The 25,216-nt window shown below is 36.7% G+C and overlaps 1 protein-coding gene and 1 pseudogene across 1 annotated transcript; both read left to right on the top strand.

Annotated features, from left to right (window-relative positions):
- Positions 1-15,040: 15,040 nt before the first annotated feature.
- Positions 15,041-19,723, top strand: LOC132632622 (cell division cycle protein 48 homolog). The gene is made up of 9 exons (XM_060348616.1): positions 15,041-15,195; positions 15,437-15,602; positions 15,784-16,012; positions 16,137-16,903; positions 17,001-17,222; positions 17,342-17,413; positions 18,026-18,307; positions 18,412-18,771; positions 19,220-19,723. The coding sequence occupies exons 1-9, from the start codon at positions 15,164-15,166 to the stop codon at positions 19,520-19,522; spliced, it is 2,433 nt and encodes an 810-aa protein (XP_060204599.1). The 5' UTR covers positions 15,041-15,163; the 3' UTR covers positions 19,523-19,723.
- Positions 19,724-21,121: 1,398 nt separating this feature from the next.
- On the top strand, positions 21,122-22,962 carry LOC132632621 (F-box protein At2g26160-like; annotated as a pseudogene).
- Positions 22,963-25,216: the final 2,254 nt, after the last annotated feature.

Below are 25,216 nucleotides of genomic sequence, written 5' to 3'. Positions count from 1 at the left end.
TCTAACATCTGCATCTAAAGTATTGGGAGGCGTAGCAGCGGCATTAGCTGTGGCGGCTTCCTGGGCCTGAGTGCCTCCTTCTGTTGCTGCGTCAACGGTAGCCCTCTGGCCAGTGGCCGTATTTTTCTTGTTGTACTTCCTTTTTGGAGCCATGTCTGAAATACGTAATTCGCACGAGTTAGAAGAATTCCTAAAAGCATTACTCTATCTTGCACGATCTAGAGTATGAAAGAAGTGAAACAAATCCTGAATGTCTTGGTGGTCAACTGTTTATATGTGTGGGGCCCTCACACATATAAAAGAGACCCCACTGGACACGACTTCATAGACTCCCTAAGACACTTAAACCTAGGGCTCTGATACCAAGCTTTGTCACGCCCCGAACCTGGGCCTGGACGTAACACAGCACCCGGTGCCTGACTGCATGTGACCGAGCGAACCAACTGGCTGACTAAATCAACATGTGACATCAAAACATAACTGAATGTGGAAACAACTAAACACATGATGATATACTAAGGTCTGACTGAAATCATAGTGCGAAAATACTTAGACAATCTGAAATATATCTGATAGTAGCCAACATGGCTAAACCAAAACGATTGAACAACTGCCAACAAGGCTGACATAATAAATATCTGACTTTCTGAACTGTGTCTATGAAGCCTCTAAGAGTACTGAATAATAGAGCTGTCTATAAACTGAAGTAACTGGATAGCTGACAACGCCCCGAAGGAATTTGGGGCTCACCGGTAACTGATACGTGCACTCCTAACTAGCTGGATCGTCAACCTGTATGTCGTTACCTGCATCGCGAGATGCAGGCCCCCAAGCAATAAAAAGGGACATCAGTACATTTGAATTGTACTGGTATGTAAAGCAACTGAAGCAATAAAATGCTGGAACTGAAACTGAAACTGTACTGAATAGGAAAGCAAGAAGCTGAAGTACTCCCTGTTCTGGATGAAGAATCACCTGTAAGACTGTAAATATAACTGTGGCCTAGGGCCCAAATAATGTGCACAAAAACTGTGGCCTCTGGCCCAAGCAATACGTATGCATAAACTGTGGCCTAGGGCCCAAAAGTACAGATACAGGTGTTCAACATTAACAATTTACAAAACTGATACTGGCTATAGCTGATAGCATGATAACTGTTTCTGATTATGGGACTCATGCAAATAACTGGTTATACACTGACTGAGACTCATGTGATAACAATGCATAAGTCTATAAAGATTACGTGTTGAGTTCATGATATTCAAAGTGACAACCATGAACGAATTCTGTAACTGCAACCCTAGAAGATAACAATTCTATATCATATCATGAAATTAGGGCTAACTATATATTCTGAGTCAAATTGCTGACAAGTATGAAGAATGAGGCATAGGGAGAATCATGAACATTCCCTAACGTAGATAGTTAGCCTCACATACCTTAATTCCAGCCTTTGAGTGTAATACAACGTTCGTCAACCCTTTCAACTTTGATCTATAGCAATACAAGTCAAAGGGATTCTATATTAGCAATAATATTCATGCTTTGGTCATCTATGCATTTTATCAAACACTTAGTGGGCATAAAGCTCCACAATCTCCATTAATGGTGTTTCTTCACCCAATTCCCATTCTATTACTTCTAGGTGATTCTATAATCTCAATTAGATGTAATTAACATCATTCTCCATCACCCATATGAATACAACAATCCCATGTCAACAATCCAAAAACCCTAGCATAGTTCATATAATTCTCTTCATCAAACCCATTTGCTATTCTTCCAAGAACTCATCAATTCACAACTATAAATGTTAGAGAGTAGAAATATTACCTTTTTGAAGTCCAATCCTCTTGAATTCGGATTCTAGGGTTTCCACATCCAACAATAATGTTTCAATCACAACTCTATGGATTAGAAGGGTTTACTCAAGTTAGAAAGGGATTAGGGACTTGGATTCAATCTAAAATCATGATAAAAACTTACCTTGGAAGTTCTTGAAGTTTAGGACTTGTTCTCTCTGAATTTGGGGTGAGTTTTCGTGAATGGGGTGTGAAGAAATGAAGTGGAAAGTGTTAAATGAAGTTTTAAACTTGTTTTCAGACCCATTTTACGCCCAATTTTACGTCCCGTACAATTTGTACGGACCGTATATCATACCGTATAATCATTCCAGTGATTTGGACATTCTTGACCAATTATACAGCTGGAATATACGACCCGTATAATTTTTACGGTCCGTATGTTCCACCGTATAATTTTTACGGTCCGTATGTTTCCACCGTAAACTGACAGAACACTGTTTATTAAAACGGGCATAACTTTTTATACACAGCTCTGTTCAGGACCCATAATATACCGTTGGAAATGTATTTCAAAGGGCTACAACTTTCATCAAGGAAGTTTTCCCAAATTCCAAATTAATAGAGGGGTTATGGTCGTTGGAAGTAAGACCTTCTATACACTCACTTGCAAACATGCCCCGTAGAGTGGCTTCCAACTTTTCTTTGCCCAAAGACATTTCTTATGACTTAATTGGTTTTCAAAACACTTCCTATAACCCTTATTGGTTCCATTATATTATCATCTTATGAGTCAAACTTTCGCTCGAAGCTACGAGGTGTTACACGCGGATCCGGGTCACTAACGGGTCAGATCTGGATATTTTAATTAATTAATTAAATAAATAATAATTAATTAAATAATTAAAATTAAAGAAAATTGGTCCAAAAAGATTATCAATCAATCAGATCATTTGATCTGATCCAAATCCGAAGTCAATTAAATTAAAGAAAATTTGGTCCAAAAAGATTATTAATCAATCAGATCATTCGTGAAAGGCTTGCAACCTTTCACAAAATCTGTTACAACTGGTGGGAAATTTAAAATAATTCAGAAAAGAAAAGGTCGCGGGTCAGACACGCGGATCCGGGTCACTAACGGGTCAGATCTGGATATTTTAATTAATTAATAAGTAATTAAATAATAATTAATTAAAGAAAATTAGTCCAAAAATATTATCAATCAATCAGATCATTTGATCTGATCCAAATCCGAAGTCAATTAAATTAAAGAAAATTTGGTCCAAAAAGATTATTAATCAATCAGATCATTCGTGAAAGGCTTGCAACCTTTCACAAAATATGTTACAACTGGTGGGAAATTTAAAATAATTCAGAAAAGAAAAGGTCGCGGGTCAGACACGCGGATCCGGGTCACTAACGGGTCAGATCTGGATATTTTAATTAATTAATTAAATAATTAAAATTAAAGAAAAATTGGTCCAAAAATATTATCAATCAATCAGATCATTTGATCTGATCCAAATCCGAAGCCAATTAAATTAAAGAAAATTTGGTCCAAAAAGATTATTAATCAATCAGATCATTTTATCTTATCTGAAGCTGAAGCCGAAGCCTAGCCGAGTGACGACGGTACGAGTGGAGACCCTCTTCTTAACCCTTTAACAACAAGAAGGAGTGCTTCTACTTTTAAGTAGAAGAACTTTTCTTTCCACCACCTATGAGGGACAAATGCTTATTTTATAAAGCAAGAGGGAACAACTCATTTTCTCTCCACTTCTTTTCCCTCTATTTCCCATTTAACCTATCAATTAAACCCAAAAGTATCTAAACTCATGCACTAACTTACCTCTTCAGGATTCATGAAAAGTGGATAACCTATGGTTGTTTGCGAGAAACTTTGGCACTCCATTTGGTTTTATTTTGGTATGTTTGTTTGTTAGGCGTGATATTTTCAGGTAAATCAGGTTTTTTTGTTCTTCATCTTTGAAACATTTTTGGGGCTGTATACATGGCTCATGTATGACATTGGTGGTTAATGCTTCCCGTACCATAATTTTGGTATACAAATGTGTGTGATACAGTGAGTCTCCAATTGCATATGCCTATAAAATTGTTTACGTATATACTTCAATGTTTTCCATCAATAGCACTCAACTGTGGATTTAAAAATTAAATGGTCATTTGTTCTTTTCTTTGCTTATACACGACTACAACTTAAACAAAACCATCCATGCCTTGTGTTATTATTATTTTTTTATTTTTTGCACAAAGAAGAGAAACTTCAGTATTAAGTTTAGCATAAGCTCTTTTATATTTTGTTTTCCACTCTTGGTCTTTGTGAGTGAGGTTTTTAACTTAAAAAGTAACATCTGTCTATTGAGTTACATTCTCAGTGCACGTTGTAGCTAAGGTATCCTCTTACTAAGTAGTAATCTTTTGTAGTTCCTGTACATTGTTTTTCCTGTCGTTCTGTATGTACCGATCATTTATGTAAGATGCAGGGATTCTTTCCAAGGAAAGGATCGATGGATATTTCACCATTTCCTAAATCTATGTACTTTTCATTATACATTCATCAAGATGCCAATGATGTTGTTGCCTTTGGCGTCAAGTGGAAGTGTTAATGTACTATGAACTCATTTTTAATGAAACTACTTTAAAAATATAGTGTTAATATTTTTATCTTACCAGCTAGAGTTAACATATAACTCCGCCTGTGTGAGCTCGCTCACATTGCCGGTCCCAAGCCCGGATAAAGGAGGAGGGTTGCCGAGGGTCAATCGGAAACAGCCTCCCTACCCAGGTAGGGGTAAGGCTGCGTACATCTTACCCTCCCCAGACCCCACTATTGTGGGATTACACTGGGTAGTGACCAAGCTAGAGTTAACATATATTTAAAATAAGATGCACGTTGATAAGCTGGTAAGACTGGTTTATTTTCTCGGCGAACTTTTTGATTGCTTAGAAGTCCACAAATATTTGCGAAGAGGATATTAAGAAAAGGAGATATTGTTTTTACATCAGAAGCAAAATAAAATACCTGTTTTGGTAGTATCTTAGAATTTTGATATAGGACATACAAAGGAAAATGCTAATTTCTCACAGATCGTTACTCCACTTTTTCAAAATATTATGTGAATATATTTATTTGTTATGTACGTATTGAGGTTCTTTCTTACTATAGTTTTTCTGTCAACTTTTACGAGTACGACGGCTTAAGGATTGACCCGTGTGGAGTTTCTTACAAAACAAACTGAATGATGAATTGAAGTATTATGAAACAGTCGTGTACATTGCACTTGGGTGAAAATTTACTGAAGGTTAAATTGCTCTGGTAAGTTTGTAACGAATTGAAATAAGCTTTCTGAAAAGAATTATTTTGTAGAAAAGCTTTTGTCTTACAAGTGAAATAGTTTAGACTTTAAAACTTCTCATGAGGAGATAAATAGGCATAAATAAAATCACAAAAACCTGTAGTCATTCCCTGGCATAAACAAAAACACAAAAACCTGCAGTTATTCTCTTCTTTATCTTTGATATCAAGAAAGATAGATATGCCGTCGGGAATAAAATAGACCCGCAAAAATAATATTCACGGTATTAGTGATAAACGCGGAACACTAACTTATGGTTAAATCAGCAAGAATAAATGCAGCAATAATGACACCAAGATTTTACGTGAAAACCCTTCTGAATAAGGGAAAAACCACAGCCAAGAAGAGCAGCTGATATCACTATAGTAAGGAATTTTATACTGTGTAGTCAGGAGTATAAATACTCCAAAGACCACTACACACTCAAAAGGAAAAAATATTCTTTTGATTTTTCCCACCTCACTACAATATCACTCACACTCTATTTTTCTTCACAGACTATTTTCTTACACAATCTTTATACCTCACTTTGCTCTCACTCAGATGTATTATCTGAGATTTTGGTGTGTATATAAATTGAAAGAGAGCTCTCTATTTATAGGGATGGAGTCTGCAATCTTTCCTCTTGGCATTAATTGGCCTGTGTCAATTCTTCAACCTTGCATTTAATTTGGCCGGTGCCAAATTCAAATAATGGGGCTGGTCAAAGTGATTTTGTCAAAGGAAGAAAATCTTCCTTCCTTAAAATTTGGCTGGTGCCAATGTCAAATAATGGGGCTGGACCCCACAAATCTCCCCCTCCAGTCCCATTCACCTGAAGGAGGGTACACTAGCTTCTAATTTGAGTGCATGCCGAAAAGTTCTTTGCACAATTCGAACTTGTCTCTCGGTACCACCTTGGTCAGCATATCTGCAAGATTTTCACTCGTGTGAATCTTCTTGACCTGAAATGATTCGTTCTCCACTTGTTCACGAATCCAATGATATCTGACATCAATGTGTTTTGTTCTCGCATGGTACATGGAGTTCTTGCTCAAGTCTATTGTACTATGACTGTCACAATAGACAACATACTCCATTTACTGCAATCCAAGTTCTTAAAGGAATCTCTTGAGCTATATCATCCCTTTGCCAGCTTCAGTAACCGCAATATACTCCGCTTCAGTTGTAGACAGTGCAACACACTTCTGCAACTTCGACTGCCATGATATAGCTCCACCTGAAAAAGTAAACAAATATCTAGTAGTGGATTTTCTGTTATCAAGGTCACCTGCCATATCAGAATCTGTATAGCCCTTCAAAATTGGATTTGATCCTCCAAAACACAAGCATTCATCTGAGCTTCCTCTTAGATACCTGAGTATCCACTTCACAGCTTCCCAATGCTTTTCCCTGGATTTTCGAGAAATCTGCTAACAACACCGACTGCATGAGCAATATCTGGTCGAGTACATACCATTGCATACATCAAACTTCCGACGGCAGAGGAATAAGGAATCTTGGCCATTCTCTCTTTTTCCTCCGTTGTTGTAGGACACATCTTTTTGCTCAATTTCAGATGACCAGGAAGAGGTGTGCTAACCCACTTAGCATTCTTCATATTGAAGCGCTCTAGTACACATTCTATGTACTTTTTCTGTGAAAAATAAAGCTTCCTTTCTTCTCTTGAACGAGTAATTCTCATGCCCAAAATCTGCTTAGCATGACCCAAGTCTTTCATTGCAAAAGACTTACTCAACTGTTTCTTCAACTCGTCAATCTTGGAAGCATTCTTGCCTACAATTAACATATCATCCACATATAGCAGGAGGATGATAAAGTCATCATCAGAAAATCTTTGTACAAACACACAGTGATCTGAAGAAGTCTTCTTGTAGCCTTACTCCCCCATAACAGACTCAAACTTCTTGTACCACTGTCTGGGAGCTTGCTTCAATCCATATAGACTCTTCTTAAGTTTGCATACAAGATTTTATTTACCTTTTGCCTTGAAGCCCTCAGGTTGTTCCATATAAATCTCCTCTTCTAAGTCACCGTGAAGGAAAGCAGTCTTCACATCCATCTGCTCAATCTCCAAATCAAGACTAGCAGCCAAACTAAGAATTGTCCGAATGGAGGACATTTTCACGACAGGAGAAAATATTTCGTCAAAGTCAATACCTTTCCTTTGACCAAATCCCTTAACAACCAATCTAGCTTTGTATCTGGGCTTCAAGCTGTGTTCTTCGGCTTTAACTTTGAACACCCACTTGTTCTTCAAAGCTCTCATGCCCTTAGACAATTTCACCAACTCATAAGTGTGGTTCTCATGCAGAGATTTCATCTCATCTTGCATGGCTTCAATCCATTGATCCTTGTGCTCATCTTCCATGGTCTCCTCATAACATTCAGGTTCTCCCCCATCAGAGAGTAATACATACTCATTAGGTGAATAACGGGAAGAAGGAACATGTTGTCTAGTAGACCTTCTAAGTGGAATATCTAACTCATCCACTGCTTCATGAGTAGGAGCATCTACCTCATTAATAGCAGCATCATTGTCATCATTAGCATGCTGATCTGGAACATGAGTCTGGGCATTACCATCGTCATTGAGCCCACCAACGTCATCAACATTTGTATGAGGTACTTGATCAAGATTAACTAAGCCTTCAGAACTTGAAGATTTTACCTTCTCCGCTTTGTTAATATCTTCAATGGTTTGATCCTCCATGAAGATAACATCACGGCTTCTCACGACCTTCTTCTCAATTGGATCATATAGCCTATAACCAAACTCATCAAGGCCATAACCAATGAAGATGCACTGCCTTGTCTTGGCGGTTAATTTTGACCTCTCATCTTTAGGCACATGTACAAAAGCTTTGCAACCAAACACTTTCAAGTGGTCATAGGAGACATCCTTGCCATACCAAACTCTGTTTGGAACATCACTTTGCAAAGCAACCGCAAGGGATAGATTAATAACATGTGCGGCGGTCAACACTGCCTCACCCCAAAAGGAATTCGGCAACTTTGCTTCAAAAAGCAAACATCTAACTCTTTCCATCAAGGTCCTGTTCATCCTCTCTGCTAAACAATTAAGCTGAGGAATCTTAGAAGGAGGCTTCTGGTGTCTGATACCCTGTTGCTTGCAGTATTCGTCAAACGGTCCACAATATTGACCACCGTTATCAGTACGAATACACTTCAGCTTCTTTCCAGTTTCTCTTTCAACTGAAGCCTGAAACTGCTTAAAGACACCCAATACTTGGTCTTTAGTCTTCAAGACGTAGACCCAAAGTTTCCTTGAGCAATAATCAATAAAAGTAACAAAATAAAGTGCACCATCCAAAGTCCTTGTCTTCATTGGACCACATAAATATGAATGCACTAACTCAAGCAACTCTGTCTTTCTTGAAGTAAGATGAGACTTGAAAGAAACTCTATTTTGTTTTCCAGCCAAGCAATGCTCACACTTTTCTAATTTAGCACTTTCGAATTTTGACAACAATTTCTTTTTGGCTAGAACATTTAGTCCTTTCTCGCTAATGTGGCTAAGCCTCTTATGCCATAATGTTGAAGAGCTATTGCTCTCAACTGCTCTAAGCCTCTTATGCCATAATGTTGAAAAGCTATTGCTCTCAACTGCATTCACCATATTAACACAGGTAGAGGCCGTAATCCAGTATAGACCACGACGTTTTTCGCCACGAGCCACAATCATGGAACCTTTAGTAAGCTTCCACTTTCCAGCACTATTGGTACTGACATATCCCTCATCATCCAAAACACCAACAAAGATCAAGTGCAAACGAACATCGGGTGCATGCTTTACATTGTTTAAAACTAGTTTAGTTCCAATACTGGTTTCCAAACAAATCGTTCCAACACCAGCCACCCTAGATACAGTCTCATTACCCATACTCAAAGTTCCAAAGTCACACGGAGTATAAGATGAGAAAAAATCCTTCCTTGATGTCACATGAGATGCGGCACCACTATCCACAACCCAGCTTGACTCATCACAGGCAATATTTATCAGATCCGCATCAAGGACAGTAACAAGATCTTCTATAGTGATGGTGGTCACACGATTGCCATCTTCTTTCTTTTCCTCCTTATCTCTATCACACGATTGCCATCTTCTTTCTTTTCCTCCTTATCTCTATTCTCCTTTTTCAAAATCCGGCAGAATTTCTTTGTGGGCCCTTTCTTCCCGTAATGATAGCACTCAATATCTTTAAGTCTGCTTCTGGATTTGCTTATATGATGTTCTCTATTTTGAGAACCACGATTCTTGCCTCTCCCCCTAGTGTCAGTCACCAAGACATCTGATGAGGAGGAACCTTGAGATTTTCTTCTCATCTCTTCATTTAAAAGGCTGCTCTTGGCAAGATCCATAGAGATCACACCATTCGGAGCAAAATTTGATAATGAAGTTCTAATAATTTCCCAAGAATCTGGTAGGGAACCAAGTAGAAACAAGCCTTGAATTTCTTCATCAAAATTAATGCCCATAGCAGATAACTAGTTCATGATCCCCTGAAAAATATTCAGATGATCTGTCATTGCGGAACCATCGTGGTATTTTAAACCCAACATTTGCTTTATCAAAAACATCTTGTTGTTACCAGTTTTCCGAGCATACAAACTTTCAAGATGCTCCCATAGGGTCCGAGCATATGTCTCCCCAGAAATATGGTTCAACACATTATCGTCAACCCACTGTCTAATAAAGCCGCAAACCTGCCGATGCAACAAATTCCACTCTTCATCTGATTTATTATCAGGCTTTTTATTGGCAAAAACAAGTTGATGAAAATTCTTGACATAGAGCAAATCTTCCATTTTGCCCTTCCAACTGGCATAATTTACGCCACTCAAAGTAACCATTCTACTAGTGTTGGCTTCCATCGTTTATCACAAATACAAATATTATTTTATTCGAAGACCAAAGTAATTCTTTTCTGATGTGGAAGTTCAGACTGTGCTGCAACCACAGAGCATACTCAGACAGAACCTTGGCTCTGATACCACTCGTTGGGAATAAAATAGACCCGCAAAAATAATATTCACGGTATTAGTGATAAACGCGGAACACTAACTTATGGTTAAATCAGCAAGAATAAAATGTAGCAATAATGACACCAAGATTTTACGTGAAAACCCTTCTAAATAAGGGAAAAACCACGGCCAAGAGGAGCAGCTGATATCACTATAGTAAGGAATTTTACACTGTGTAGTCACGAGTATAAATACTCTAAAGACCACTACACACTCAAAAGGAAAAAATATTCTTTTGATTTTTCCCACCTCACTACAATATCACTCAACACTCTATTTTTCTTCACAGACTATTTTCTTACACAGTCTATGGTATACCTCACTTTGCTCTCACTCAGATGTATTATCTGAGATTTTGGTGTGTATATAAACTGAAAGAGAGCTCCCTATTTATAGGGATGGAGTCTGCAATCTTTCCTCTTGGCATTAATTGGCCTGTGCCAATTCTTCAACCTTGCATTTAATTTGGCCGGTGCCAAATTCAAATAATGGGGCTGGTCAAAGTGATTTTGTCAAAGGAAGAAAATCTTCCTTCCTTAAAATTTGGCCCGTGCCAATGTCAAATAATGGGGCTGGACCCCACAAATAGTGTATGTTTCTTTTAATGTTCTGTATAGTGAAATTGATATTTTATGTTATCCATGCTGGAATTTTTTTTGTTGTTTCTTTCTATTGTACTTCATGATTTTGTGATTGTTTGACTACGTAACATCTATTATGCTTTGTGATTGTTATTTCTTTTCTTACAATGTAATACCCATACTTGCAGACTTGAGGTCCCATATTGTTCACGACTTTAAATAATAGACATAATTATAGCTCAAGAAAAACGGTGGAAAGATGGTCGTGGAAGAACTCACATATGACGTAAGATATGTACCAGTTGTTGTATGGTCACCATTATGATCTGATTTGCTTGCACACAATCATCTAGGATAAAAAGAGAAATTGTACTACTGAATTACAAGAAAATACGGGGAGAGAGTTCTAGAATAGAACTGACAAATTGCTGTCACTTTTTTTTAGTATGATTTACCATATTCTCGATGATAAAAAATTTTAGACTTCTTATTGTTGAAGTTTTTTCAAAAGATAACATATCTAAGAGCCATAAGAACTTCATGACCCTATTCATTTGGGCCGTGCAAAGCTCGAGCTACCTACATTTTGCTATGATGCTTGAATAGCCTGATCTGATTTATGAGTCTACTTGATGATCCATTATCAGTTTCTTCTGTGGTTGACCATGATGTTTGATAAATGAAAATTTTTTGGCACATTTTCCTACCCATGCAATACGGAGGGCCCTTTTACGTCGTGCAATCGTGAGCTCTTATATTGCCCAAAAATTTGTTGAGTTTAATGGTGAGTTCTAAAGAATCTATTTTATGCAGTACAAAATATTTAACTCCTGAACGTCTATTCTCTTACTTTCTAATGCTTATGGTTGTTATGTATAATGCTTGATGTTAATTTGATTCTATCGTGTAGGATCTTATCTGCAGAGGTGTCCTTGGGTGCTCGGAAAATTTAGTTGACTACTATGGTCAGCATGTAAACTTTACCAGTGAGAGGATTATGTAGAACTATTCCTGAGACTTGCGCATTTTCTTTAAGAGTATCCAACCCCGGGAACAAAAGTTAGAATTCATGAAAGAAGAGCCTCCAATCTCAATGATAATTTACCTGTAAATTCAAGATTAGAAATTGTAAGAAGCAATTAAAGATATGTTTCAACCTCAATTTTGAAGAGCAATATTTTCATTTCTCTGCTCTTTCAAGGTCACCGTGCATAATCTTTATAGATCATAGAACTCCAAATCTTTGTTTATTTATGTATTATGTCATCTCCTTGTGCCATTTCAAATCATTATTGTGCTATTCATTATGCAATTGATTATCGGGCTGTAGTTATATCTACTTTGTGGTGTGTATGGGATGATGATCAAAGAAATGATAATTTTCGTGTCTAATTTTTTTTCCGTGCGGATTGTATCTTTTCATGTCTAATCTATGGATAAAGTGCCTCTGTTTTTTAACTATGCAAAAGTACGTTTTTACATTGGGTGAAATAACTTCCACAAGAGATTGGGGGATGAAATTAAAAGAGACTTTTGAGTTATTTATTTAAGAATTTAGGACTCAAGTTCTAAAAATTAGGTAAAAGGGACTCTATTCCCTTAAATTTTTTTAATTTACACAAAAATTCCTAAGCTTTTTTAATTTACACAAAAACCCAAAAATAAAAGAATTTTTTACCAAAAAAAAAAAAAAAACTTGTACGTTTTTCTCTTAAAAAATACGCAAACAACTATTGGTTGCTTAAACAAACACTGGTTGTTTCAGAAAATATCTAACTATTTATACTAGAAATCATTTCTCGTTAAAAAAGAAATTTAAAAAACTAATTGTTGCTTATAATAACAACATTATTATTCAGGCAACTCCACTTCGCCGGAAAAGTTAATAAACAATTGTTTGTTGCAGTAACAAACACTTTTGCTGATAATAAACAACAAGCAGTTGTTCAAGCAACTTCTTGTTACTTATACAATAACCTTGTATCTCATTAAAACTAGGTAAACAACTAGTAGTTGTTTAAATAAATAAAGGTTGCTTATAATAAACAACGCGAAGTTGTTTAAGCAACTCATTATTGCTTATACATGAACTCAATTGGAAATTAATTGATTGATCACAAATGAAAATTAACTAATATAAAAACCTTGTTTCTTGTAAAAACTAGTCATTTGATGAGTGATTAAATCCAACTTATTAATTTTATCATCAATTGATTGACTATACTAATAGTTTAAACAAAAATTTATTGATCCAGTGATAATGAAATCAATGTTGTTTGATTATATGAATATTAGAACATCAACTTATTGACTTGATAACAATTAAATATCAAACGAGTCGTTCAATGAGTTATTAAACCCAACTTATTAATAATATCATAATTGATCGCAAAATTGATTGACTATACTAATAGTTTAAACAAAAATTTACTGATCCAGTGATAATGAAATCAATGTTGTTTGATTATATGAATATTAGAACATCAACTTATTGACTTGATAACAATTAAATATCAAACGAGTCGTTCAATGAGTTATTAAACCCAACTTATTAATAATATCATAATTGATCGCAAAATTGATTGACTCTACTAATAGTTTAACAATAACTTACTGATCTAGTGATAATGGAATGAATGTTGTTTGATTATATGAATATTTGAACGTCAACGTATTCATTTGATAACAATTAAATATCGAACGAGTCGTCCGATGAGTGATTAAACCCAACTTATTAATAATATCACAATTGATCGCAAAATTGATTGACTCTACCAATAGTTTAACAATAACTTACTAATCTAGTGATAATGGAATCAATGTTGTTTGATTATATGAATATTTGAACATCAACGTATTCACTTGATAACAATTGAACATCCAATGACCCGTTCGATAAGTTCTAATGTAAACAACTAACAGTTTCATAAACAACTTCGTGTTGTTTAACATAAACTAGGAGTTGTCGAAACAACTTTTTGTTGTTTATTGTAAGCAATTTTTTGGGTTTTGTTAAAAGTTTTTGATCTTTTAATTTTCGGAAAAGGGCCAAAATTATCCCTGAACTTTGAAAAATAGTTCATTCATACCTTTCGTTATACTTTAGGGTCAATTATACCCTTACAGTTATACTATGGGGTCAATTATACCCTTATGTCTAACTGCTGCCACGTGGCATCATCCCAGCCCTTCAAAATTATTTTACCCTCAAATAATTTTTTACCCACTAAAATAACTCAACCCGACCCAAATTTTTTTTTTCCAGCAAAACTAATACGGATATTTTTTCCAGCAAAAAAAAAAAAAAATAATTCCGTATTAGTTTGGGCTGGAAAAAAAATCGGGTCGGGTTGAGTTATTTTAGTGGGTAAAAAATTATTTGAGGGTAAAATAATTTTGAAGGGCTGGGATGATGTCACGTGGCAGCAGTTAGACATAAGGGTATAATTGACCCCATAGTATAACGGTAAGGGTATAGTTGGCCCTAAAATATAACGAAAGGTATGGATGAACTATTTTTCAAAGTTCAGGGGTAATTTTGGCCCTTTTCCGTTTAATTTTTTACCCTAAGTTTACAAATATTTTAATGGATGGGATTTTTTGGGTTTTGTTAAAAGTTTTTGATCTTTTAATTTTTTACCCTAAGTTTACAAATATTTTAATTCAACCCCATCTTTTAATAATTAACCCCTAATTAAATGTTTATAACAAAAGAAAAAGAAAAAGAAATAGAAATCTCATATTCTTCGTTCCACTCTCAAAGAACCCTTTTAGCTCATTTTCCCAAGAGATTGCTTATGATAATAGTACTTAACGGTGATGGAAATATTGAATTTGCAACAAGCATTTTTTTTTCTTCCGGATATGACATAGAAATGAAAAAAACTTATTAACAACTGTGACTTAAAAAATGACTGATGCACCGCGTGAAGCGCAGACATATTTACTAGTCAAATTATATAAATAGAAAAACTTATTCCCACTCAATATTTTTATCAACTTATACTATGATAAAGTAGTTAAGATATTTATTAATTAAGGTATCATAAAAGTTTTTCCTGTATATAAACCGTCGACAAAACAATGTGTAAACTTTAATCCTAATCCTTATCCAATATCCATGTACGTGTACGAGGAGTCAAAAGAGAGGAAAAAAAGAAGAAGAATGAAACTAAGTAACGGGACCCACGTGGACAGGTGAATTGTCTGTTGAAACGACAAGTATACAATATTTTGGAATTTTAGACGTGTTATAATTACTGAAAAACTTTGTAACATTTGTCCTTTCTTCTACTTCTGCAACTTTGTTTCTACACATAATCCACCGATTTCAAGAGCTCTCTGTAACAGTACGATCATGGCACACCCAAGTTCTTCCACTTCAGACCCGTATGTTCTATTTTTCTTTCATCACATATGCTATGTCTTATTGTACTTGTATAAATTAAATAGTACTAGTAGCTATTTTTGGTTTCTGCTATGTGTATTTTGTGTTTCTGTTACAAATTTTAATCTGCGGATTGAATTTGCTTCACCTTTTAGTTTAAACATATATATGAAGTTTCTCTTATTTGATGATATATAGCCAGTATACTTCTAACTGTTAAAGTTTTCTGTGTTGAAAATTTAGGAAAAACAATAAAAAAGATTTTTCGACTGCAATTTTGGAGAGGAAGAAATCCCCTAACCGCCTTATTGTTGATGAGGCCTTAAATGATGACAATTCAGTTGTGTCTATGCACCCTAATAAAATGGAAGAGCTGCAACTGTTTCGAGGAGATACTGTCTTGCTAAAGGTTTGTTGAAATTCTGGTCTTTCCCTATATTTGTTCTGTTTGACAATAGGGGTATCCTTCTTTTTATCATTTTCCAAAAAGTTGATAAACTTGGCGGGTATGTAGAAGATGTTCTTTGTTCTCCATCACTTTTACATGTGTCATTGATTTGTAAGAAAGCTAAGAGAAACTTGTGCTGTAGGGTAAAAAACGAAAGGACACTGTTTGTGTTGTCCTTGCAGATGAACAATGTGAAGAACCTAAGATCAGATTGAACAAAGTCGTTCGAGCTAATCTTAGAATTCGTCTTGGGGATGTTGTGTCTGTACACCAGTGTCCTGATGTTAAGTATGCGAAGCGTGTTCACATTCTTCCAATTGATGACACAGTTGAGGGGATGACTGGCAACCTGTTTGATGCGTACTTGAAGCGTAAGGCCACAATTTAAATTCTTCCATGCTCAATATCCTTGTCATTTTCATTATCTAGATTATATTATTTCTCATTTAAAACTGTCTTAAAATCTGTTTGCATTTGCCGTTGTTGACACAACAGCATACTTCTTGGAGTCTTACCGCCCTGTCAGGAAGGGCGATCTCTTTGCAGTCAGAGGTGGTATGCGTAGTGTTGAATTTAAAGTGGTTGAGACGGAGCCCGGAGAATATTGTGTTGTTGCACCTGATACAGAGATCTTTTGCGAGGGAGAACCAATCAAGCGTGAAGATGAGGAGAGACTAAATGAAGTTGGATATGATGATGTTGGTGGTATGAGGAAGCAAATGGCTCAGATTCGTGAGCTGGTTGAACTCCCTCTAAGGCATCCACAGTTGTTCAAGTCAATTGGTGTGAAACCACCAAAAGGTATTCTTCTGTATGGTCCTCCTGGATCGGGGAAAACCTTGATTGGCAGAGCTGTGGCAAATGAGACTGGTGCATTTTTCTTTTTAATTAATGGGCCTGAAATAATGTCCAAATTGGCTGGTGAGAGTGAGGGTAACTTGAGGAAGGCATTTGAGGAAGCTGAAAAGAACGCACCATCTATCATATTTATTGATGAGTTAGACTCAATTGCTCCAAAGAGAGAAAAGACACACGGCGAAGTTGAGCGGCGCATAGTTTCCCAACTTCTGACATTAATGGATGGGCTCAAGTCTCGATCTCATGTGATTGTCATGGGAGCCACCAACAGACCAAACAGTATTGATCCTGCTCTCCGGAGATTTGGGAGATTTGACCGAGAGATTGACATCGGCGTACCAGATGAAGTAGGGCGGCTGGAGATCCTACGGATTCATACTAAAAATATGAAGCTCGATGATAATGTGAGCTGGTCTTATGCTTGTTCCCATTGCTTACTAGAGTTACCTAGTTTAACCAATTATGAGTAGTTTAATCAAATTTTTGTTGATGCTGTCACAGGTTGATCTAGAGAGAGTTGCAAAAGACACACATGGTTATGTCGGATCTGATCTTGCTGCCTTGTGCACCGAGGCTGCGTTGCAGTGTATCAGGGAGAAAATGGATGTTATTGACTTGGAGGACGAGACCATTGATGCTGAAGTGTTGAATTCAATGGCTGTGACTAATGAGCATTTTCAAACTGCTCTGGGTGCTTCAAATCCATCAGCTTTACGAGAAACGGTGAGTTCAATCTATTCATAATTAAAGCCTTCCTTCAAGTGGAAGTTAACTGTTCCCTGTCTTTCGCGGTATCTGTTTCCTTTTGCTACTTCTAGATAACTGGATCTCCTGGTTTTCAGGTTGTGGAGGTACCCAACACCTCTTGGGAGGATATTGGAGGGCTGGAAAATATCAAGCGGGAACTCCAAGAGGTATGTGATTATGAACTTATGATGCTGTAGTGTTTGTATATATTGTCTGCCAAAACCTGGACAGTGAGAAACAACTTGATAGTTGTTCCTATTCATAAGAGCTAACAGTTCATGAGTTTCAGTTCCAGGGGAAAGAAAAAGGGTTCTTTTCTATTTTTTTTTTTAAATATTTGGGTTTGTTGTTTGTGTGTGTTTGGGGGGGGGGGGGGGGGGGGGGGGTTGGATGTGGGGTGGTGGTGTCCAAAAATCTTTTACATTAGCCAATATACATAATATATAGGGAAATTTTCAAAAATATACAGCCCAATATACAATATTATACCTGGGGAAAAGCATTATACATAATGTATCAACCTTGTATAAAGGTGGATAATAGTGTATAAAAGGTGTTTATACCCAAATATGGGCTCAACCGGATAACAAACTCAAAATATGGGCTACTTGGTGTAAATATTTTCTCCCAGTAGACAGAGAGCATTCATGGTATACTATACATTTGCCGGATATTTTGTTTTAGGTTGATGGCTATTTATGTCAATTTTCCTTGTTTTTAAAGTTCTTTCATTTGCTTTCCTACTGTTCTTACTTGGAAATCCACTTTGCTTTTGGCAGACTGTTCAGTATCCGGTTGAGCATCCTGAGAAGTTTGAGAAGTTTGGCATGTCACCCTCTAAAGGGGTTCTTTTCTATGGACCTCCTGGTTGTGGCAAAACTTTACTTGCCAAAGCTATTGCAAACGAGTGTCAGGCTAACTTCATAAGTGTGAAAGGACCAGAGTTGCTTACAATGTGGTTTGGAGAAAGTGAAGCAAATGTTCGGGAAATATTTGACAAGGCACGACAGTCTGCTCCGTGTGTACTGTTCTTTGATGAACTCGATTCCATTGCTACGCAGGTACTACCTCAAAGACTTGAGCCTGATATGGATTTCTGTTTTCAGTTCTGTCACAATTTTATATTTTCTTGATCTAACTCTTGTTGCATATGTCCCTCTTTTAGAGGGGGAATTCTGTGGGAGATGCTGGTGGTGCTGCTGATAGAGTACTCAATCAATTGTTGACAGAGATGGATGGTATGACGGCAAAGAAAACAGTATTCATCATTGGGGCAACAAATAGGCCAGACATTATTGACCCTGCATTGCTCAGACCAGGGCGTCTAGACCAATTAATTTACATTCCCCTCCCAGATGAAGCTTCCCGTCTTCAAATCTTCAAAGCATGTTTGCGGAAGTCCCCCGTCTCTAAGGACGTGGATCTGGCAGCTCTAGCACGGTATACACATGGTTTTAGTGGTGCAGACATAACTGAGATTTGTCAACGAGCATGCAAATACGCCATTAGAGAAAACATTGAAAAGGTAAAAGGTGCTTCTTTTTGCACATTAATATACTAGAATTCCTTGTTTTGGTCATATGATTTATTTTCAGATTTGCCTTGGTTTGTGTTTTAAAACAAAGAAAAGTGACTTTTTGAGGTAATTACCAATTTACCATTAGTTGAGTGACTTTTCCGTTACTATTAGTTGGGTGACGTCTGACAAATCAAATCCGGGTATGTTTGAAACTTCACCTTGGTGTGAGGGTGGAAAACTCCTACAGTACTAGTTATACTTGGTAGTTTCTACAATTGTTTCCAACATCTTAACCTTCCTGACAGAAGGTCCATTTATCTGGAATGACATTCCTCATCCTTTACATGTAAATTCTGGTGAATGTTTAGTGATGATATACTTGCTATATGTAAATTGCTCTTTTTGCAATTTCTTGATAGTTTAATTTACTTCTCTTTGATTGGGGGAATGACAGGATATTGAGAGAGAGAGGAAGAGAGGAGAAAACCCTGAAGCAATGGATGAAGATGATACTGATGACGTGGCTGAAATAAAGGCTGCACACTTTGAGGAGTCCATGAAATATGCTAGACGAAGTGTGAGTGATGCTGACATTAGGAAGTACCAGCTTTTTGCTCAAACATTACAGCAATCACGGGGACTTGGAACTGAATTCAAATTCGCAGAGCACGCAGCTAATGCTACAGAAACCGGGGCAACATCCGACCCATTCGCTTCTGTTAATGCTGCCGGAGACGATGACGACTTGTATAGTTAATAAGTTAACCTTGTGCAGCTTAATAATAAATGTGGTGGATGTTTACCTATTATAGACGAGGATGATGGGGTGCTGGAAAAATGGAATGTTAAGTGGTAAGTAGTATAAGTACGTTTGCATGTTGCGACTGTGGTATGAAAGAAATATTTGTGACAAATAAAACCTAAATGTTTTCCTATCATAGGCAGAAAGTTTCTCTCATTTTGTTCGTTTGACAGAAAGTCCAATTGCCCAATATTTAGCTTTTGTGGTTGATGAGATTTGAGACCATCATTTTGTTGGAGTCCCTGATATCATGATAAAAAATTGACATTGGGTGAAGGATTTTTTATTATATACTTCTCGTTTCTAAATGTATAGCCGATGTAGGAACTCGACACCTTTCTTCATGGAAGGTTCCCATACTCCTATATGATATTAAGTAAATGTGATTGTGGCTGAAACATAGCGAGGACTATTCTGAACTTAATAGTCTCCCAGAGACAATATAATCCTGACATGGTGACTATATAATTCTACCGAATTTATCAATTCTAGCTTCTTTCTTCAACTTGTATTAATGGTTTACTTGTCTGACAATTTAGTTTTGTAAGTCAATAACATCAAATGGTCCTTTCTTTTTCAGAGCAAACCTAACAATATTTTTCATATATATAATATATACTGGGACTGACTTAGTTGCATATATCGCAACATGATTTTGTTATTTAAGTGTAAGTCGCATATATGGCAAAAAAATAAATGGTGGATCATTTTTCTATGTTAGATTTTGTTATTTTCTTTTCTTAATAGCTAAACAGCACAACTTTTTTATTTAACTTTTTCTAGAATATTTCTCAACATTTTGAAATAAAAGTAGCATTTCTAATTCAGCTATAAATTTGAGGGAAAAGAATTAAATTAATTCATGTTTTATTTGCACTTAATTCATATCATTTTTTTTGTGCGGAATGCCCTTCAAAGGCACTAGTCTTTAATTTTTACCCTTCAAATTTGAAATCTTTAATTTTTGACCTTCGCTTAAAAATTCATGGGTTCCGTGTTTGAACCTACCTCAATCAAATATTAAAAAAAAATCGCAAGGCAGAAGTTTGTAGCAGAATTAAGCCTATTTAGGTAGATGTTTGCCTTAAGACAAATTTTTACCCGAAAAGTTAGGCCTATTTAGGCAGAGGTGTGCCTTATTACGCCTGAATAGGCCTAATTTTGCTATGAAGTCCTGTCTTGCAATTTTTTTTTCTGTTTGATTGAGCAGAGGTTCTGAACCTAGAACCTCGAGATATTAGGCGACGGACAAAAATTAAAGACCAACAATTTGATGGGGAAAAATTAAAGAGCAGTGCCTTTGAAGGAAATCGTGCAAATAACCGAATTCATCTATGCAAGTGAATTTGCAGGATTGCCCTTCGTTGGGGGTGGTCTTTAATTTTGCCCCTCAAATTGGTGGTCTTTAACTTTTGCCCTTCGCTTAAAGTCCTCTGATTTCGGATTCGAATTCTCACTCAGTCAAAAATTTTAAAAAAATTCGCAAGATAGAATTTGCATTTTAAACTGAGCTGGGCTGGATTTCGAACCCACAACCTCAGAATATTAGGTGATGGTAAAATTTAAAGACCACCTATTTGAAGGACAAAAATTAATGACCACCCCAAATGAAGGACAATCCGCGCAAAAAAAAAAATGAATTTAGCATTGGAAAGGTCTTGGAGAACAAAATCGTGGTGGGCTGGAGATATTAGGGAGCTGTGGACGGCCGGAGGTTTTATTCGCAATCTCAGTTTCATGAATATCATCTTTCGGGGACCAAATTAAAGTTGCTAGTCCTAGAAAAATCGCTGTATGGGGTGTCAAATTTCCAAGATAGGTAAAATTTAACATCTTAAACTAGCAAATTATAATCCAAAAGTGACAGTTATAGCTTCTTTCTTACCTAAGTATTAAATTTTTCCAAAAATTAAGTCTCGTGCTCGTCCCGCCCTGTTTTAAAATAATTCTGAATCGTGCCCTAAAAGAGGGATTTTTTCTTAGCTATACATATACATAGTAGGGTTTGGTCTCTAACTTGAAATTTCTAGTATGGCACAGGAGATGGCTGATTGGTCGGAACTTCAATATGATCTGCCTGTTCTGATAGCTGCACGTTTTAATTTGATTGAAGACTACCTAAATTTTGGTGCTGTCTGCAAATCCTGGCACTCTGTGGCCACCTAGAATAATTTTAACAATGACCTGCCTAGAGCTCCTTGGCTGATCTTAGCAGAGGAAGAGGATGAGGGAAATTCCTTTCGGAAATTCTTCAGCCTCTATAATGGCATGATTTTGAAGAAGAGGGTCCCGAAACCTAGCAGAAAACGATGTATGGAGTCTATGGGTTGGCTTATCACAGTCGGAGAAGATGAGGGTGAAATTAGTCTGCTACATCCCTTTTCCGGTGTTCAGATTGAATTGCCACATCAAAATACCACTGAAGATTATGAGGATCACCGGACTGGCTGGCTGATGAGCTTTATTCGCAAGGCAGTTTTGTCAGCTAATCCTTCTCATACATCCAACTATGTTCTCGTGGTCATTGAGGGAGGCATGAGGTTCCTCAGTTTCTGGAGACCAGGCGATTTGAGATGGACTAGAGTTAGATGGGAAGGAACCAATCACGAACGACTTGCTGATTTGGTATATTTTAATGGCCAAATTTATGCCGTGGACTATTGCAGCCAAGTTCTAGTTTGTGATGTTGCTGATTTTGTTGGCCCTGAACCCACTAAAAGTCACATCATAGCGCAGGTACCAACCGAACCTGGAGACTATCGAGAACACTTATACATAGTAGAATCACTAGGATCATTATTTGTAATTGTGCGATATGGTGTTCAATTTAGGGCCATCATAGATGATTCCGACAGGATTCCACTGACGCTCATCCCGGCAGAACGTATTGAGGAGCAGTGAGAGGAGCTAACATATGGGACGACAAATTTTCAAGTTTTCCAGGTCAATTTAGCTACTTGCAAAGTGACACAAACCAGGGAATTAGGGGACCGGGCATTTTTTCTGGGTGCTAACTCTTCTCTTTCAGTCCAAGCTTCTCAATTTCCCGGAATCAAGCCCAATCATATTTATTTTACAGATGATTTTTTTGAAACATACCTAGCCTATGAAGAAGGAGGCGGCTTGGACATGGGGGTGTTCAACTTAACAGATGGCAGCATCCAGCCACATTACGACAGTGTTTCCCTCAGTCGTTTTTGTCCTCCAACTTGGGTCACACCAACTCTGTATTGAGTCAGACTCATGTCTTATTTAATCTCCTTTTTATGCTATATGTTATTGTTTCACTATAGAAGTGATTGTCTTTTTTTAACAACTACAACCTGTCGTTTACCTTCAGAACTGATTTATGTATCTTTCCTGTTTATAATGGTAAGTTATTCCATTAGTTGTTATACTTCCTTTTATTTCAAGTATGTTGTGTTGGAATGCAATTAGTATTGGCCTTACTCTCAAATTTCTTACTGAAACCTGTTCAAGCTCTAATAATGTTGAGGTGCAGTCGCTGTTGTGATTTATATACTTAACTGGAAAACATGCAGAAGTAGACGATGTAACTCTTTTAGCTGTCTAAGAGGGTATAAGATATTTTTTTACTACTCCCAAGTGTGTGACTTAGCGGTCAATGAAGTCGCAGAAAATCACGAGGTCCCAGGTTCAAATCCTAGCGGAGACAAAAAGCACTTGGTGATTTTTAAAAAGACTTTATTGTAAGAAGAGTTGAAGTTATTCCTAGATTTTGTAAGGAATTAACAGCAAGATACCCTCTGCTAAAAGTTTCCCATTCAGTATTCACATTTTGAACCTGCAGTTTTCTTTCAAAATTATCAAAAGAAATTAATCTTTAATACATGCATGTGAAAATATATGACACGGAAGCATGTCAATGCAGATAGATATATGCCTATGTGTGGCATATAAGAGTCTGTACATATAAACAAAGGGATTATAAATTTCTAAATCTGCTCGAGGACACACAGAAATTGCCAATGAAGCAAAATAAATGTATGTCAACGAGTGGCATTGATATAGTTAACCACTGAAACCAAACATGGATAAAGAATAAAAGCATTTGCGATGCATGACTTCATACTCCATCATTGAGCTAGTGATGAAGAGTACAAGATAGTAGCAAAAGAAACAAAAGGCTGTGACAAAAATGATCTGTAGTTCCTGAAAAATATTCCAGTTTATGCTTTACTGTTTCATGCATGTTCAAGGGTCTATCCACTTTTCTGCAATCTTTGTGGCAAATAAGACGAGTAACCAATATAGTTATTGCTTTTAGCACGCTCTGAGGCTTTGTTGATAGAAATTAAAATCTAAAATCTCAAGAATCTCGATATGTAAGACTTGTCTGTTGTCACTTATTTTTGTGCAAGTCACCAAATAGAGAAGGGAATGAGAAGCTATAATAGCATTCCCTAAACCTTCCTATGCATTTCCTTTTTAACTAACATAACCGGATCCGACACATAATTTTCTAAATTTCCCAAAGTGCCCGTTATGAAGCTATTTTCATTCATAACATGATAGTAAAATTTAATATTGACCAAAAAAGAGCCTCCACTAATTCACGACCCTGCAGTTTCTGATCTTTCCCTGCCTGACAGTCATAAACTCTATATATGGATCCGATTTTCGTCATTGTAGCTGCAAATTTACGAGTCCAATTTGCACCATGAATCGCGTTATCATTATTCCTTACCATACCCCTTGAACGTTCATTTAAATGAAAACTAATGCATTTTTGTGCAATACACTCGGTACACATTTTCTCGAATTTGCACTAACCATGACAAACTAATAAAAATTTGTAAAAGTATCGGGGCTGGATAAATTTTTCTGTCAGTTGCATAGGGGTCCTTCAACTTTCCAATGGGACATTTTGATTTCATGTTGATGAAAAGGGGATTGCATGCTAGCAAATTAAAGGGGAAATGCCGCAAATGCTTGCATTATTGGAAACATTGACATCCATATATAACATTAACATCCATATATAAGAATGCAAGTTTGCTAAAATAAATGAATATCGTTGGCAGCCCATATTTTCTTCTAATACACTTTTACAAACAGAAAAACTGCTGCTCATGATGACCATTCACGGTATTTTCTATAAATTGGTTGACCCTTCTGATCTTCATAACCCAAATAGATACCATCATCCTTCACCATATATATGCATCTTCCATTATCCTTTGGCATAAAAGAACTTGCATCATGAACGCAATGTTTCACATCGTTATATACATCGAATACAGCATCTTTAAGACCCCACCAAAAGTGACAAAAGAATAAAGTACGATCAGGTATTGCGCAAAAATGCCATTTGTAATCTGTTCTCAGTGCAGGGTAAGTGTGCCCAAAATCGTTATCTGCAGATGCACAATGAAGTTGTAGCCAAGGAGAATTCTCAGGAAGATTATTCAGAATGTGCACCTCGCGACGGTCGTAAAACCCGCAACCCTGAATATTGTAGGGCATGATGATAAACAACAAGAAGATCATCTTCACTAAGGAGTGAACCATCTTGAGAAGATAATTAGGATATATGCTATTGAATTATGAAATTACTTTGAAAGAATTATGAAATTACTTTGAATGTGTGTGTGTGTATATATGTTGAGACTTTTTATGCTATATGGA

The sequence above is a fragment of the Lycium barbarum genome, chromosome 3, assembly GCF_019175385.1.
Source record: "Lycium barbarum isolate Lr01 chromosome 3, ASM1917538v2, whole genome shotgun sequence".
Lineage (NCBI taxonomy): Eukaryota > Viridiplantae > Streptophyta > Magnoliopsida > Solanales > Solanaceae > Lycium > Lycium barbarum.
The sequence above is the reverse complement of the archived record's forward strand: the minus strand, read 5'-3'. Positions and strand labels throughout refer to the sequence as shown.